This window comes from Balaenoptera ricei, chromosome 6 (assembly GCF_028023285.1).
Source record: "Balaenoptera ricei isolate mBalRic1 chromosome 6, mBalRic1.hap2, whole genome shotgun sequence".
Classification (NCBI taxonomy): Eukaryota; Metazoa; Chordata; class Mammalia; order Artiodactyla; family Balaenopteridae; genus Balaenoptera; species Balaenoptera ricei.
In genome coordinates, this window is record NC_082644.1 from 103,184,059 (window position 1) to 103,198,800 (window position 14,742).

At 55.1% G+C, this 14,742-nt stretch overlaps 2 protein-coding genes across 14 annotated transcripts in view; one reads left to right on the plus strand and one right to left on the minus strand.

The window, feature by feature from the left end:
• Positions 1-90: 90 nt before the first annotated feature.
• Positions 91-7,807, minus strand: KIF12 (kinesin family member 12). 6 transcript variants are annotated; one of them, XM_059925431.1, is made up of 19 exons: positions 7,713-7,801; positions 7,577-7,642; positions 7,400-7,478; positions 7,133-7,260; positions 6,957-7,032; positions 6,450-6,584; positions 6,140-6,275; positions 5,269-5,360; positions 4,947-5,139; positions 4,141-4,259; positions 3,954-4,058; positions 3,263-3,365; positions 3,090-3,180; positions 2,808-2,894; positions 1,971-2,061; positions 1,795-1,899; positions 1,056-1,156; positions 842-960; positions 91-514 (listed from the first exon to the last, which is right to left on the minus strand). In XM_059925431.1, the coding sequence occupies exons 1-19, from the start codon at positions 7,736-7,738 to the stop codon at positions 405-407; spliced, it is 1,962 nt and encodes a 653-aa protein (XP_059781414.1). In that variant the 5' UTR covers positions 7,739-7,801; the 3' UTR covers positions 91-404. The 6 variants fall into 6 exon arrangements, with proteins under 6 accessions (XP_059781414.1, XP_059781415.1, XP_059781416.1 ...); XM_059925432.1 differs by having other exon boundaries at positions 7,133-7,211; positions 7,400-7,518; XM_059925433.1 differs by having other exon boundaries at positions 4,947-5,094; positions 7,713-7,800.
• Positions 7,808-7,956: 149 nt separating this feature from the next.
• The window catches only part of COL27A1 (collagen type XXVII alpha 1 chain), a 186,584-nt gene continuing 179,798 nt past the window's right edge, over positions 7,957-14,742 (plus strand). For 2 of the 8 annotated variants that reach the window (XR_009503756.1, XM_059925420.1), the window contains exon 1: positions 8,261-8,576. The gene's annotated coding sequence lies outside the window, so the exon portion shown is untranslated. Of the gene's footprint in view, positions 8,163-8,258; positions 8,577-14,742 lie in introns of those variants that run through there. The other 6 variants (XM_059925416.1, XM_059925418.1, XM_059925412.1 and 3 more) reach the window with 4 other exon arrangements.

Consider the following 14,742-nt stretch of genomic DNA (forward strand, 5'->3'; position numbering starts at 1 on the left):
CTTGCCTCCTCTTCCTCAGAACCCCCCCCCAAGAGACCCTCCTCTCTGGGATTCCCTCAAGGGTAAGTCAGAGGACAGGACCAACCAGACTTGGAGCTGATGCCTCTCTTTATTCATTTATTTCACCACTGCTACCTGGTTTCTCCTGAATCTGGTCTCATTTCTCTTGGTCTAGGCTAGCACCCTCCCTTTGCTTCCCCAGACTGCCCCATCAGCCCCCACCCCAATGCCTCAGGAACTGCCTTCTGCCCAGCCCAGCTGCAAACCGGAGCAGCAGCTGCTATATCCCATTTAACAGATGGGGAGACTGAGGCCCAGGAGTGCAGAGCCCAGCCCTAGGTCACATGGTGGTCTCCTGGGTTCTCACTTTGCCCTCAGCAGGAAGGGAGGACCCGGCTGGGGCTTCATGTGCCTTCACTGGGGTGTGGCTGGCTCTGGCCACGTCGAAGGGAGCTGCCGATTTGGTCTCTGAGGGCCTCCAGTCTCCGGGCCAAGTTTGGAACTGCAGCCCCACCTGAGGGACACAGTGAGACTTGAGGCCAGCACTCCCTTGGGCCCTGCCTCACCCAGGCCCATCAGTGTCCCAACATCCTCTGGGGAAGCCTCAGGTGGGACCCACTCCCCTCCTCCTGCCATGTACCCCACGGGCTCCAGCATACATCTGGGAGTGCAGGTGGCCCTAGGAAGAGAATTCTAAGTTCCAGAAATAGAAAGATCTTAGAACTCTCACTTCTTAGTATGCCCCCTATTTCAGAACTGGGAAGACTAAGGTTTGGAGAAGGTGGTTCTGGCCCAAGATCCCAGAAAACACTGGCAGCCCTTCCCCTGCTCCTTTCTTCACCTCTAAGCACTGGCGATGTGTTCAGGGGCCCCATGGGCAGGGGAGGTGCAGAGGGTACCACTTCCTCCTTGGTCAGCATTTCTGCCAGGACCTGGGTCTGAATCCAGTCGCTGTGACTCCTGGGCCAGGGTGGGTTGGATGGTGGGAAGCGAGCCTTCACTTTCCCGGGCCTCCCCCACCCACCCACCCCCCCGTGCCCCAGAGCCGGACCCACCTCTCTCTTGAACTCTTGGCAGAGCCAGGGCTACATGGGGGCACCCAGGGCGGGGGACGGGCAGGCAGGGGCATGTCAGCTGGGGCCTTAGAGCCAAACACCTGCAGGAAAGACCAGAGCCCACACTGGGTGCCCTCAGCCCTGCTTCTGTGCCCCACTTCCCTGGTGCCGACCATGACACCACCATCCCTGCCGTACCTGCCCCATGGGGCACTAAGAACGTCAGGTGGGCATGGGCATAAAGGGGTGGGGTCGTGGTCACTTTTTCTGTGGGCAGTGCGTGGCCCTTGTGACGTCCTCTCTGGAGACAAGGAACTCCATGAGGGCAGGAACCATGTCAGGTCTGTGAATCCTCAGTGCCCAGCACAGGGGCTGCCATGAAGCAAGGAGCTTAAGGAGGGTTATTGAATGAGGAAGTGAACACTCATTCACTAAGTAAGTGCATCCATTAACTCATTCATTAAGTAAATGCATAAATGAGTAACATGTAAGTGAATGAATGAATAAGCAAACAGCAGAGCAAGTTCCCGAAAGAAGGTAGGATGGGGAGGAGGGGCAGGAGAGGTAAATAGCTATTTTGAACCCTAGGCAGAGAGAACCCAAAGCCAGCCACTCCCCACTGTGACCCAGCCCGGCACATCAGAGTCCCCAGAGTTCTGAAGCCTTCCAGACTGCAGACTCCCTAGATCCAGGTCTCCAGCTTGCCAGACTTCCCTCCCCCAACCTCGGCCTTTCCTACCTGGGGCAGGTGGAGCTCCCTCCGTGGACAGGCCCAGTGGGCCAGTGGCGCTTGGCACAGGGGGCAGAGGTGGCAGCAGGGGCAGGGGCAGAGAGGCGGCAGGGCCTGCAAGAGGCTGAGTCAGGGGCTCCGTGACATTCCTGCTCCTCCCCTCTCCGGGCTGGGCAGAGACTCACGTGGCAGGGGGGAGGTGGCACCATCACACAGGGACATGGTGGGGCTGGGCCAGGGCCCGGCTGGTGAAGGTAGCAGGCAGAGAGGAGGCGCCTGGAAAGAACAGTGGGGTCTGTCTGTCTGTAGTCCTCAATGCTACCAGCAGGCTGGCACCCAAGTCCCGCTTTTAACAAACACTCATGGAGTGCTTACTGTATGCAGGCACTGTTCTCAATGCTTTACATATGAACTTATTCAATCTGATCTTTAAAACAACCCTGGAGGACCTCCCTGGTGGCGCAGTGGTTAAGAATCCACCTGCCAATGCAGGGAACATGGGTTCGATCCCTGGTCCGGGAAGATCCCACATGCCGTGGAGCAACTAAGCCCGTGAGCGACAACGACTGAGCCTGTGCTCTAGAGCCTGCGAGCCACAACTACTGAGCCCGCATGCTACAACTACTGAAGCCCGCATGCCTAGAGCCCGTGCTCTGCAACAAGAGAAGCCACTGCAATGAGAAGCCCGCGCACCACAACGAAGAGTAGCCCCCGCTAGACACAACCAGGGAAAACCCGCATACAGCAACAAAGACCCAGCACAGCCAAAAATAAATAAATAAATAAATTTATAAAAAAAAAACCAAAACCCTGGAAGGCAAGTACTATATCATTCCCATTTTACAGAAGAGGAAACCCAGGCAGTGAGAGGCGAAATGACTCACCCAAGGCCATACAGCTGGTGGCAGAGCTGGAATCAGAACCCAAGGGGTCTGGATCCAGAGGTCTGACCTAGCCGTTTCACTGAGCCACCCCTTTCCCACCTGCCCTCCATCCAAAGGCTTGTCTCCAGCCGTGCTCACCTCTCCAGCTCGTGGACCTGCTGGGCCAGGATGCGCTGCTCATCTTGGGCCAGGTCCCTGCTGCTCTGCAGCTGCCTCTTTTCTTTCCTAGGAAGAGCAGGCCCCGGGACCATGACAGGAGGCAGGGCTGGCGGGGGTTATCAGTCAGCCCCTCTTCACTGCAGCACAGTATGAGCTCCAGGAGGCAGGTGGGGACAGAAGGGGAGCCAGGGACCAGGGAAGGGAGGAAGCCCAGCAGTGAGGGGCGGGGCACAGAGTGCCCGGCTGGGGGCGGGGCCCTACCTGAGCCTCTCGTTCTCCAGCATGAACTCCTGCAGCATCCCGTAGAGGTTCTGCTGAGCCCAGGCCACCCGGGCCCCAATGAGTCCAGAGGCTGCAGGGAAGAGGGAGGTGGCTGGAGCCCTAGGAGCCCCAGACCCTATCCTCATCTCGTCCCACCCCCAGGGAGCTGATACCTTTGGGGTCCATTTGGCCCAGTTGGGACCGCAGGCGATGGTTCTCCTCCTGGAGCTGCAATAGCTCAGTCTCCAAATGCTGGGGTGGCTTTGCCACAGGGGACTGCAGAGAAACAGACCCAGAGTTGCTGCTTGTGGTTGTAAATGTTTCACACTGCACAAGGGCTCTGGGGTTGCAGAGTGAGTGGAGCTTAAAATCCAGCCCATGCTCCACTTGTCAGCCTTGAATCCTGGCCCAAGGCTGCATCCATTTGGAGGGGACACCTTGCTCTAACAGCATTAAAGTGCCATGTGGCCTCAGCTGTATGCCTGGAGGGCCCGCTCTAAGCTACACCCTGTCCAACCCCAAACTCAGCTCTGTTCAAACCTTGGCCCAGATTGTGACCCCAAATAAGACCCCACGTCAGACTCCAACTTAACTCAGACTTATCATGATACCAGCTTGGATGTTGGCCAGACCCTGAATCATATTCCTAATCAGACTCCCACCCTAGACCCGCCGTCACCCTGACCGTGACCTGACACCCCCCCCCCCAACCCAACCATAACCCCATCATCAAGATCCCGACCCTAATCCCAACTCTGACTCAGTCCCAGACTTCAACGTGACACCAACTCAGTCTTCAGCTATTGCCTGATTCCCCCACCCTCTGCCCTGCCCGTCCCTCTGCCTGCGTCTCTCTCCACTCACCTTGGGGGCCTGGGGCCGAGTGGTGATCCGCTGAGCTCGGCTGGCATATCGCAGGGTGCTGAGGGTCTCGGGAAGGCACTGGGCTGAGGGGGACACGCAGGCCACCTGGGGAGGACTGCCCCTGAGTGTTCCTCTCTGGGAGCCCTCCCTCAGGACCCCGCCCTCCCTGCCAGTCCCCCTTAGGTACCATGAGGGTCACCCCACGCCCCCCCAGCGAGTCTGCCAGCAGCTTGGTGAGCTTGCTGTCCCGGAAGGGGATGTGGCTCTGCTTCCGCTGTGGGTCCAGCAGCAGGGAGATGCAGTGACCTGGGTAGGGAAGGCAAGGTTACCCTTCATGTCCAAGGCCACCCAGCTGGTACTCTGCAGAGCCAGGATCTCCACCCAGGCTTGTAGGTCTCTAAGATATCTCTTTCCACGTGATCTCATTACCCATTCAGATTGGCCTCTGCCACCAGACTGGGCTCCATCCCTGATCCCCAGGGCCCACCGAAGGGCCTGGCACTTGGCAGGGGCTCAGGAAATGTCTGACAAATAAATCGAATGAAGAGGCGTTCCCTATGCATCTCCCCGTGCATGCACAGAGGAAGACCAAGGCCCCAGCTGTTAAGGACCTCAAGGCCCAGTGACCTGGGGGGTGGGGAGGTGGGAAGACAGGCTAGTGCCCTTCCCCTCACTGGGCCTCAGTCTTCCCAAATGCAACAAGGGACGGGTTGAATGTCTGAGGGCTCACACTCTGCACTTGAGTGTTTCTACCTCCCCAGTTAGAATGTAACTGTATCCTCAGGATTTATAGATCCATAAACAAAGTTCTGAGAGGGAAAGCATGAGACAACAGCAAGCCGAGGCCGGAGGGAGGCCTGTGGCTTCTGGATCACAGCTCTTTAACTCTCCTCCATGCCCTACAACTCCTCTGGTTTCCCCCACTGTGGACAGCTATGGGTAAGGCACAGAGGAGGGATTCAGGAAGTCAGTCCAGCTGGCCCCAGATCTCACCCAGGGCCAGCAGGCTGCGGTTGATGCTGTTGGCCTCAAGCATCAGCTCCCCACGGGATCCTGTGGCCGCCACCTTCTCACTGCCAGCCAGGTCTACAAAGCACAGCTTCCCCCCGGCAGGGGGTTCCCTGGGATCCACAGGAGGCATCTGCTGGGGTTGGGGGAGCAGGGCTTGATGGGGACGTGGGAGGGGCTGTCCCCATCAAAGGGCAAGGGTTTTCACCATTACCTCCTGCGTACGCCCAAGTTGTTTTATACATCCAGAGGCAGACCCTTGCTGGGTGGCCCTGGGCCAGCTCCTTCCCCAAGCTGGGGCACTCACAGTTTGGTGGCTGATGTATAGTGTGAGCAGGGCATGGCTTCGGCTGGAGGCCTGGTTCATCGTGTGAGCTGAGCTCCTTCGACGGCTAAGACCTAGAGGGGAAAAACATATGGAGCTGGACGTGGTAGGAAGAGCAAGTGGTCACCAACAAAGAAAAAGGAGCAAAGGCATCCTGGTAGAGGGCCCAACCAGTGCAAAGGCACAGAGGCAGGAGAGTGGAATGATGGGTGCTGGGTCAGGTTCTAACACAGATAGGTGAAAGGGGGCTGGAGAGAACTGACTGGAAGAACGTCAGTCTGATTCACATTTTATCAACATCTCTCCCACTGCTGTGTGGACGGAGAGAAACTCAGACAAAGAGATCAACTGGGAGGCATGGCACAATGCTCGGCCCAAGCCCAGAGTCTCAGTGTCCCTGATGCCAGCCACAGTAGGTGCCCAATGAAAATGTGATGAATGGATGAATGAGAGTGGAACGGAAGGGCCTTTAGGCTAGGCTAGGAGGTATGGCCTTTACTCTCAGGGCACTGGAAAGGTCTGGAAGGGAAGAGGGATGTGGTTTGCTACATGGAGAAGCATGGACTGAAAGGAGGAGACCCTTCCAGGGGGTAAAACTGAGGCCTGACTGAGGCAGAAGCCCAGGGCTGGAGAGGAGGGTGGGAAGAGCCTGGAAGGCAAAATCAGCAGGCCTGGCGGGTAGGGCTGGGGGACATTCTTGGGCTGTATCTGAATTGTTGGTTTGCTGGCTCTTTTCTCCCACAAGGGTCATCTCTGAACCCACAGCTCCAGCCTGGGGCCCCGAGGGCACTCAGTGAACAGGTGAAAAATGGGCATCTCTCGTACCCCAAAGCTCCCCTGAAATAGCACGCACCCATCTGCAGAAGTTCCATCAGGGCCCCCAGACTCCCAAACTCCACCACCCGCAGCTGCTCCACATAGAAGCCCCGGGTCTTGTTCCAGCGAACAGGGAGGGGCCGGGGAGCCCCTAGGCTCAGCAAGTCTCGAACCTGAGAGAGGAGGGTGGAGGGTGAGGGAGGGGTCTCTCTGAGTTCTTGCTTCATCCACCCCGAGACCTTATGGTCGACAGTCCCCCATCTGTTCTGCCCCTTGACCCAGCCTCCTTGGAAAGAAATGCCTCCTTTTCCTTGTGGGCTGTCTTTCTAGCCTTCTCAGTCCCCCACCTGCTCATTGTAGATCTCCAGATAGGAGGCATGGAGAGTGACAGGGGCACCGAGGTGCTGCACGCGGTCGAACAGCCAGGCGAAGGTCCTCTGCATGATGCCGGCCAGGCTGGGGGGTACGGGCACGCCCTCCCCCTGGGGGAAGAAACAGCTGAGCCTGGGGCTGGCTTACCACCACCGCCGCAGTTACAATTACCCTTTGTAGAGCACTGTGCCAAATTCCCATACAACATCACATTTAATTCTCAGTCAGTACTATCACTTCCATTTTACAGATGAAGAAACTGAGAGCTAGTAAGTAAAGGGGACACAATCTGAACCCAGATGCTCTAGACTGGCCAAGTCCCTTCACCTCCCTGATCCTCAGTTTCCTTGTCTGCAAATAAACGGGGCTGGGCTTCATCGTCCACGTCCCTTCCCTCTGGGAGTCTGCGCTGCCTGCGGCTCCCCAGGGCTTCTCGCCCACCGACCCCTGACCCCCGGGGGCTCCGAATGCGATCGGCCCACCTGGGGAGGAGGTCCGGTCAGGGTGTAGGTCTTCCCGGAGCCGGTCTGGCCGAAGGTGAAGACGGTGCAGGAGAAGCTGCGGGCCGCAGGGGTGTGGTTATACCCTGGGGCGGGGGGGGGGGGCCGAGGGGCGGGGCCGTGCGGGGAGGGGCGGGGCGTCACCGGGCCTCACTCACCCGCGCAGCGCCAGGTCGCCCAGGCGCCGCACGCCGCAGGCCCGGAACACGTCCTCTTGCGTGCGCGCCCCGTCCAGCACTGCGCCGAAGCGGAACGCCACGTCGGGGCCCCCGCCCGGGGGGCTCACCTGGGAGAGGGGGCCGTGGAGAAGGGGGCGGGGCACTCCGGGGAGGGCGGGGCTTACCTGGGGGAGGGCGGGGCCTGGGGGAAATTGGCCTGGAGGGACCTGGCGTCTTCCAGGTAGGTGTTTTTTGGGGAGTCCTCACCTGCAGAGTCCGGGTCCCTGAGCAGTGCAGCACGCTCTGCTCCCCTCGACGCAGCTCCGCCGCGCTCATGGGACGCACCCTGTGGTCCGAAGAGGCGGGGAGGGGGCGGATGGTCCATCCTGAAATCTCCATCAGTGCCTTGCTCGCTTGGACCCCTCCTAGCCAACCTATACCCACCTGAGCACCACCTGGATGGGCGTTTCTGGCCCCTCTGGCCCCTGCTCCAGGTTCCGCGCGGGGTCCCTGTGGCAGCAACGCGAGTTAACCATCCCTGCGCCAGCGGCTCCTTGAACCTCCCTGAATCTGTACTTACCCGTCGGGGGATCCGCGTTCCTCCATGTTCTGCTTTGCACACGGGTTAGCTCCGCCCGAGTCTCGTTCTTTTCCCTCCCCAGTACCCTCCCCCTTCACCACACTGGGACTGGCTATACACACCTTACGTCCTCCACCCTCATCCCCCGCTTCCCAGGCAGCCATCCATCCGGAAAGGCTGGGCCTGCCCAGGGCTAGCTAGTTAAAGATTTACCCACCGCCACCTCTGGGGTGGAGAGAATCTGTAGCTAGGGGACTCTGGAGTCTGTAGCTAGGGGACTCTGGAGTCTGAGGATCACTTGCTCTTGGCCAGTCCCATCAGGAGGGACCACCCAGACCAGCCTCCTCTGTGCACAGATGGGGAAACTGAGGCTGGGATGGGAAGGACTCAGCCAAGGCCGCACAGCAAGTCTGGGCAGAGCATGCATCAGGCTCTTCCTACTTCCTCCACGTACTCCTCCAGTTTTGTAATCTTCCTCCCCACCTTACCCCTCCCCAGCAGTTCCAGCTTCCTCCAGCTCAGAGCCCCGGCAGGGGAAAGGGGTCTAGAGGGGTGGGAGGGGCCCAGGTCTCAGTTCCAGGAAGATGTGGCTGGATTGAATTCCTTGAGCTGAGCTGACAACAGGCTCTGAAACATCTGGTTAAACTTTGGGCCACCTGCCTCTCCAATGCCAGAGCTGATCCAAGGCCAGGGAGGTTGTTTAACTCTCTCCTGGCTTGGCTGAGGAGAGCAGCAGAGATGTCTGTGAATATGCTGGGGCGGGGCAATCACCCATTCAGTGCCATTCTTCATGCAGGGCACCGGCTGGAGGAATCACATGCAGATCCTGCCCCTTCCAAGCTCATAGTCGTGCTGGGGAGACAGGTAAGTGCAATCTAATGTGCAGGGGTTTGGAGGAGGGGGTGGGATTCAGAGGCCTGTAGGAGGAGGGAGGTGAGAGTGGTGGGTGAGGGTGTTCCAGGCAGAGGGACCATCCTGCAGGAAGGCCAGGAGGGGGTGGGGAGATGTGTGTGGCATCGAGAGCTGGTTTGAGGCTGGACTCAGCTCACGAAAGGCACATCAAAGAATCTGGACTCATTCCTCAGAGAATCAGGAAGCCAATGAAGGGTTACCAACAGGGAAGTGACAACATCAGTAGGTACTGATTGTTATAATTATTGCCATTCTGGCTATCTCTGCATGTTCTCTGAATATTTCTGTAAATTCCTCTTCCTTCAAACAAACATTAGAATGAAAGCTCTAATAATCACCCCCTCTCGATGAAACGCGCTCTATACCACCACAAATGACAGCCAACTATCAGAGCCACCCAAGTAACAAATGATTTATCTTGGGTGGCAGTGAGTTCCCCATGCACTGGAGGCATGCAAGCAAGAGCCCAGTTGACCTTTTGGTTTTATAGGGCCTTCTAGCTAGATCTGCAGGGAGAATTAGGTAGAGCAAAGAGCCACTGCCTCCAGCTCTGCCACTAACAAATCACAGAGCCCTGGGCAAGTCATTTCCCCTTTTAGCCTGTTTCCTTCCTATGAAAAGAGATTAATGATCCTGCCCTTATTTTATATAGTTCTGTGATTTCAATGAAACTATAATTGAAAGTGATTCATATATTGTAAAGAATTATTTAAAAGCAAAAATAAAAATCCCTAGATGATCTCCAAGATTCTTTTCAACGCTGAAGTTCCTTAATCTATTCTATTTTTTGAATCCTTGAGGTGGATAGGATAAGAATTACCATTCCTGTTTTTCAAATGAAAAAAAAAACAAAACAAAACAGGAAGATAGAGATAGGCAGGGGAAGTTGTCTAAGGGAAAAATAGCTGTAAATGGCCAAACTGAGAGAGTTTAAATCCAAAACCAGGAACTCTAAGTTCTTTGCTGTCTGCTGTGGCAGGTTGCTTTTTCAGTCATAAACCCAGTAAGTGAACAAGTTGCTCCTTTAAATGCCCTTAAAAGGGTTAAGGACTATGAGTGACTCACATCTTAGTGTGCATTGGTTTGATCAGATTGCTGTTCCTCCTCAAACTGGAGTGAGGGGAGCCACACTGAAGGGATTTTGAGAAAAGTGCAGAGACAAGGGACATGTGCACTCTTGGGTGTGACGAGCGGTTTGGTCGGGACTTTTACACCAGGCTCCCAACCTGGATCCAAATGTGGCCATCACTGGATGTCTACAAGCAGGAGCAAAGTTCTGGTTCTGGTCTCTAATGGTGAATGTGAACATCTGCTACCCTTATATTGAGCACTCATGTAGCAAATTTTTATTAAGCCTCCTCTATGTGCCAGGCTTCCAGGCATTTGAGATACACTAGTGAACAAAACAGACAACGCTAAGTGTTTGTGGGGATATGGAGCACCAGGAACTTACACATTGCAAGTAAAAGCGTAAATACAACCGTTTTTTGGAAAACTGTTTGGCAACATCTACTAAAGCTAAACATATACCTGTTCTATGACCGGCAATTCTACTCCTAGGTCTGTGCCCAATAGAAATGAGTGCATACTCCCACCTAAAGACATATACAAGAACATTCTTTGTAGCTTTATAGTCATTTTAGCCACCACCTCCATCACCACTACGACGATTTCTACCTCTATCTTTGTCATCATTACTGCCACCATCACCATTACCCCATCACCAATACCTACCAGCAATGCCCATAATCAGCACTGCCAATAACCAGCAGTGCCCATGATCATTAGTCACTGCAACCACCATCTCCACCATCATCATCACTGTTACCATTGCATGTAGTCTGTGTTTATTCACTTGAGAAAATTCAAGATGCAGTACCTGGGCCCCAAGCCCCTCATTGACCCTGATGCTGCCTGTTCCCACAGCTGGGACTGAGTCCCTCTGTGTCCACCTCCCCTCTTCACCCTGTTTTGAGCTTGTCCTCCACTTCCAGACCGCCCCTCTTCCTAGGGAGCCGTGGGACTCCTGTAGCTGAGGGAGGGATAGAGAGAAGGCATGTACAGAAGCTCAGCACATCTTAGAAGCTGGCTGGACCCTGCAGGGGTGCATCGCCAGGCCTCGCTAGAGGGCAGCAGAGCATCGTGCCAACACGGCCCCAGGGTTCCTCACAAAGGAGGCTTTGTCAACGCCCTTTCTATACATTTTCTCCTGAGCTTGTGCACTGTGGAGGGGCTGGCCGGCCGTGTGCTGTGGACAGAGACGAGCAGGCCCTCAAGAAGTGCTTCTCGAGGGAATGAACAAAAGCCACGTTGAGCAACCAGGGGACCCTCCCACACACGCCCTGCTGCTGGTCCTAGCCCCTTCAGTCCACTCTCCTCCCTTCAGCCCCAGCCATCCCCCCCCCCCAACTGAGAAAACCCTACCCTGATCCCTGGGGCCTCAGAATGAAGTCTGAGGTCCCCTGGCTGGGACTGAAGGCCATTCAGACTCAAGGCCATTTGGGCTCTATCTCCAGCTGCCCCCTCTGGCTGTCCGTCTCCACTCCCCACAGCCCCCAACCCCTGCATCCTGTGCTCCAGCCCAAAGCTTTCCTAGGCTTTCCTTTGATTCCTTTAAACCTTTGCCCCTGCTGTTCCCTCTGCCAGGAGCGCTCACTTCTACCTGGTGGATTTGTCCTGCAAGCCTTCCCATCCATAGAATGCCTTTCCTCACACCCCCCGACCCACGAGGTCAGGCTGGAACCACATCTGTGTCCTCACAACCTCCTGGTTTCCCTCCGTTACAGTGCTGATCACCCTGCATTGCGCTTCCTCTCTGTCCAGCAGCAGGGACTCTGTGGGCTTCATCCCTGGGGTCTCTGAGCCAGGGCCCTGCATGCAGTAGGAATTCAACAAATGTTGGTCGGAAGAAGGGAAGGAGCCGGGAAGGAGGAAGGGAGGCTGGCGAGAGGGCTGCTGGATGCATCCCTACATCCCTCCCTGACCTCCATCTCTCCTCCCTCCCTTCCCCTCAAGGCTAACCACAAACTCTCAGCTTCATGATGTAAGGACTCATTTAGAGACACATTTATCATAGAGATCATCAGCTCCTGCCGCAAAGCTGCTCTCAAATGTGCCCAGAAGCTGAATGACACTCTCCCCAAGCTAGCCTCTTGGACCCAACCACGTGCTACAAATTTAGAGCTCCCAGAGGGTGGAGGACAGGCTCTAGGGGGCCCTGGTAAGCCCGGGTGTCAGTGCCCTCTGCTCCTCCCGACGCATTACACAGGAGGGCTCGTCCCCATTTGTGAGGTACAGAGACTGAGGCCCTGTGGGAAGAGGTTGAGCCCAGCCTGGGGCTTACCCTGCCAGACAGACTTGCATTGGATTGAGGTGGAAGAAAGATGATAAAGAAGATCAGCGAGGAGGATGGTCTCCCTTTATCACACGACACCCATCTGTCATTGCTCCACTTGTATCCCCCGTGGAGGAAAAGCCAGATGGGTCCAAGGACTGTTGTGAAATTTTCCAAACAGAGCTTGCTGTAATCTTTAATTAAAACATCAATGTGGGCCACAGGACTCATTTCACAAAATTCTCCAAAACAGGGACCTTAAGGGATCACTGAATGAATGTCTCTCTGGCCCCCACCCCATTTTGCAGATGGAAAAACTGAAGGGGTCCAGCACGGGCTAGAGCAACAGTTGCGTTCATGATCAAGGGTAATGATTTTAGGACAAGATGGAGGGAGTAACCCCTTGGCACACCCAGGCCACCACTTCCCCTTAAATGCCTGGCTCCTCTCCTCCGAAGCCTCACACGGCTTCTCTGCTGTGTATAGTGGGTACCGGCAGCCATGCCAGGCTTTCTGCTAGACAAGGAGCTTGGTGAGGGTAGGGATCCCATCCCCATGCCCAGCACAGAGCCTGGCACAGAGGCACACTCACTGTCTGTCTGTCAGTCTGATGAAGGCATGAAGGTCCAGCAAGAGGAAATGATACTGCCTGAAGGGTCGTTGTGAAATCAAAGGACCCAGGGTTGTTGAAACTCCTGTTGTTTCCAGGATCTCAGCTCTTCTCCCTAGAAACAGAAACAGCTTTCCCCGGCCTCAGTCCACCCACTGCTCACCCAAGAATAACTTACCTGTGAGCTGGATATCTTCTCTTAAAAGCAATAATGTTAATATGTAAGAAAGTTAAGGGGCGTTAAGGACCATCTCTTGCACAATGATTCCTCATGTGTCTGGAACCTTCTGGGTCAGAGGCCCGGGAGTTAATATTTATTCAACACTGGCTATTTTTTCTACTTTAATTAGTTTTCAAAGCAATCCTCTGGATTGACACTATAATTGTGCCCATTTTACAGATAAGGAAACTGAGGCTCTGAGATGTTCAGTAACTTGCCCAAGTGGTGTAGTGGGGATCTACACCCACTAAGTGGTATAGTGGGGATCTGTCAGTCGCCAGAACTTGTGCTCTGTCCTCGACTCTCTGCAGCCTCTTCCTGTGAGCTGTTCTGCAAAGCTGAACTTGGATAACTGAAGTTGACCTTTTACGTACACAATTCGTCTTAGTTTTACCATCTCTCTTGCAACATGCTCCCGTATTGGCTTTCACACCCCCCTGCCTTCTTCCCTGGGGAATGTTGAGTGATACTTTAAGGCAGTGGAGCTCCTCCCCTGGCATCAAAATCACCTGGGGACTCCAGGCCGCACCCACAGAGATTCTGATTAATTGGTTTGGGGGTGGGGACCAGGCATCAGTGTTTCCAAAGCACTCCAGATGGTTTTAATGCACAGCCAGGATTGACAACTTCGGCTTTCAATTGTTCTTGATGACCAAGTCATCCCACTCAGTGTGTGTGTTGGGCTATGTTCTGGTAGAGTGATTTCTCAGATCCTGATGGGCATTTTGAGACCTTGTGTCTGTTTTATCTAGAACATCTGCCCTTCTCTTGGGACCAGACTTCTGGATAAGCCATCTCATTGCTGCCCGAGATTCCCTCTCTTCTAGCTTAGAATCCACTGAACTCATGGAAAAGAGCAGAACTGTCCACAGGCCCTGCCTGCAGGGACCATGGGATCCATTAACAGTTTTCCAGATTTTTCTTCCTTGCTAGATTTCCTCTACACAGGTGACAGAAAGCTGTCCAATGTGTGAGGCGAAGCTGCACATTCAATTTGAATGTGAGTTAAGCACATTCAAAGCACCCACTGTGTGCCAGGTCACAAACTATGTGCTAACGATCCACTGTGTCATTGGTGTTGTTTGGTTGAGCATAGAGAAGCTGCATCCTCTCCCAGGAAGTCCTCCTGGATTGTCATGGGAGCCCTCCTCTAAGGACCCACACCCTCCCACAACTACCAGCCCCAGGACCTGAACCCATCTAGTGGGGGTAGTGATGGGGCAGCAACATCTGTCTGCCTGGGAGAACTCTAAGTTCTCTGAGGGCAGGGACTGGTTGGTGAATCCGGGCATGTCTCTTAAACTGAACTACTCATAGCAGCTGGAACCGAATGCCATGGGAACACCGGCGAGGAAAGTGGATCCTGACCAGAGAGCAAGGGCTGGGGAATCTGGAAAGATTTCCTGGAGGAGGTAGCATTCAGACAGGCTTTAAAAATGGGTAGAAATTGAGATAGGCAGAAAGGAGGAGAAGAACATTTCAGGCAAAGGGAACAGCACGAGCAAAGGCCCAGCAGTGGGACAAGTTGAAGAGCAAACTGTTGCTTAGTGGGATCAAAGGCCAGGGAGTTTGGTGGGATCATACTCAAACTGCCAGAAGATAGAAGTTTCCGTGGAAGCCCGTGTAATGGTTCTGGCTAGAAACGCATCTTCACTCACTCTTCCAGATGAGCAGAGCCTGGGGATGATGCCCTAGTGCCCCTCCTTGAAATTATTCAAGCTCTTCTCAGGAAGCCCCACCCACCTTATCAGCATGAGGCCGCTGAGTTCCTGCCTGGGTGGGTGCCAGGCCCCGCTGCTGACTCGCCCCTCTGGCAGCTGAGGAGCTGGAACACGAAGCTGCAGCTTCCACATAAGCCTAGCCGCCAAACCCTCAAAGCTGGCCCACTGAAGCAGCAGGAAGCACGTCTCCCGAGGCCACAAAGTCATCATTCCCTACTCTTGTGACCCAAGGG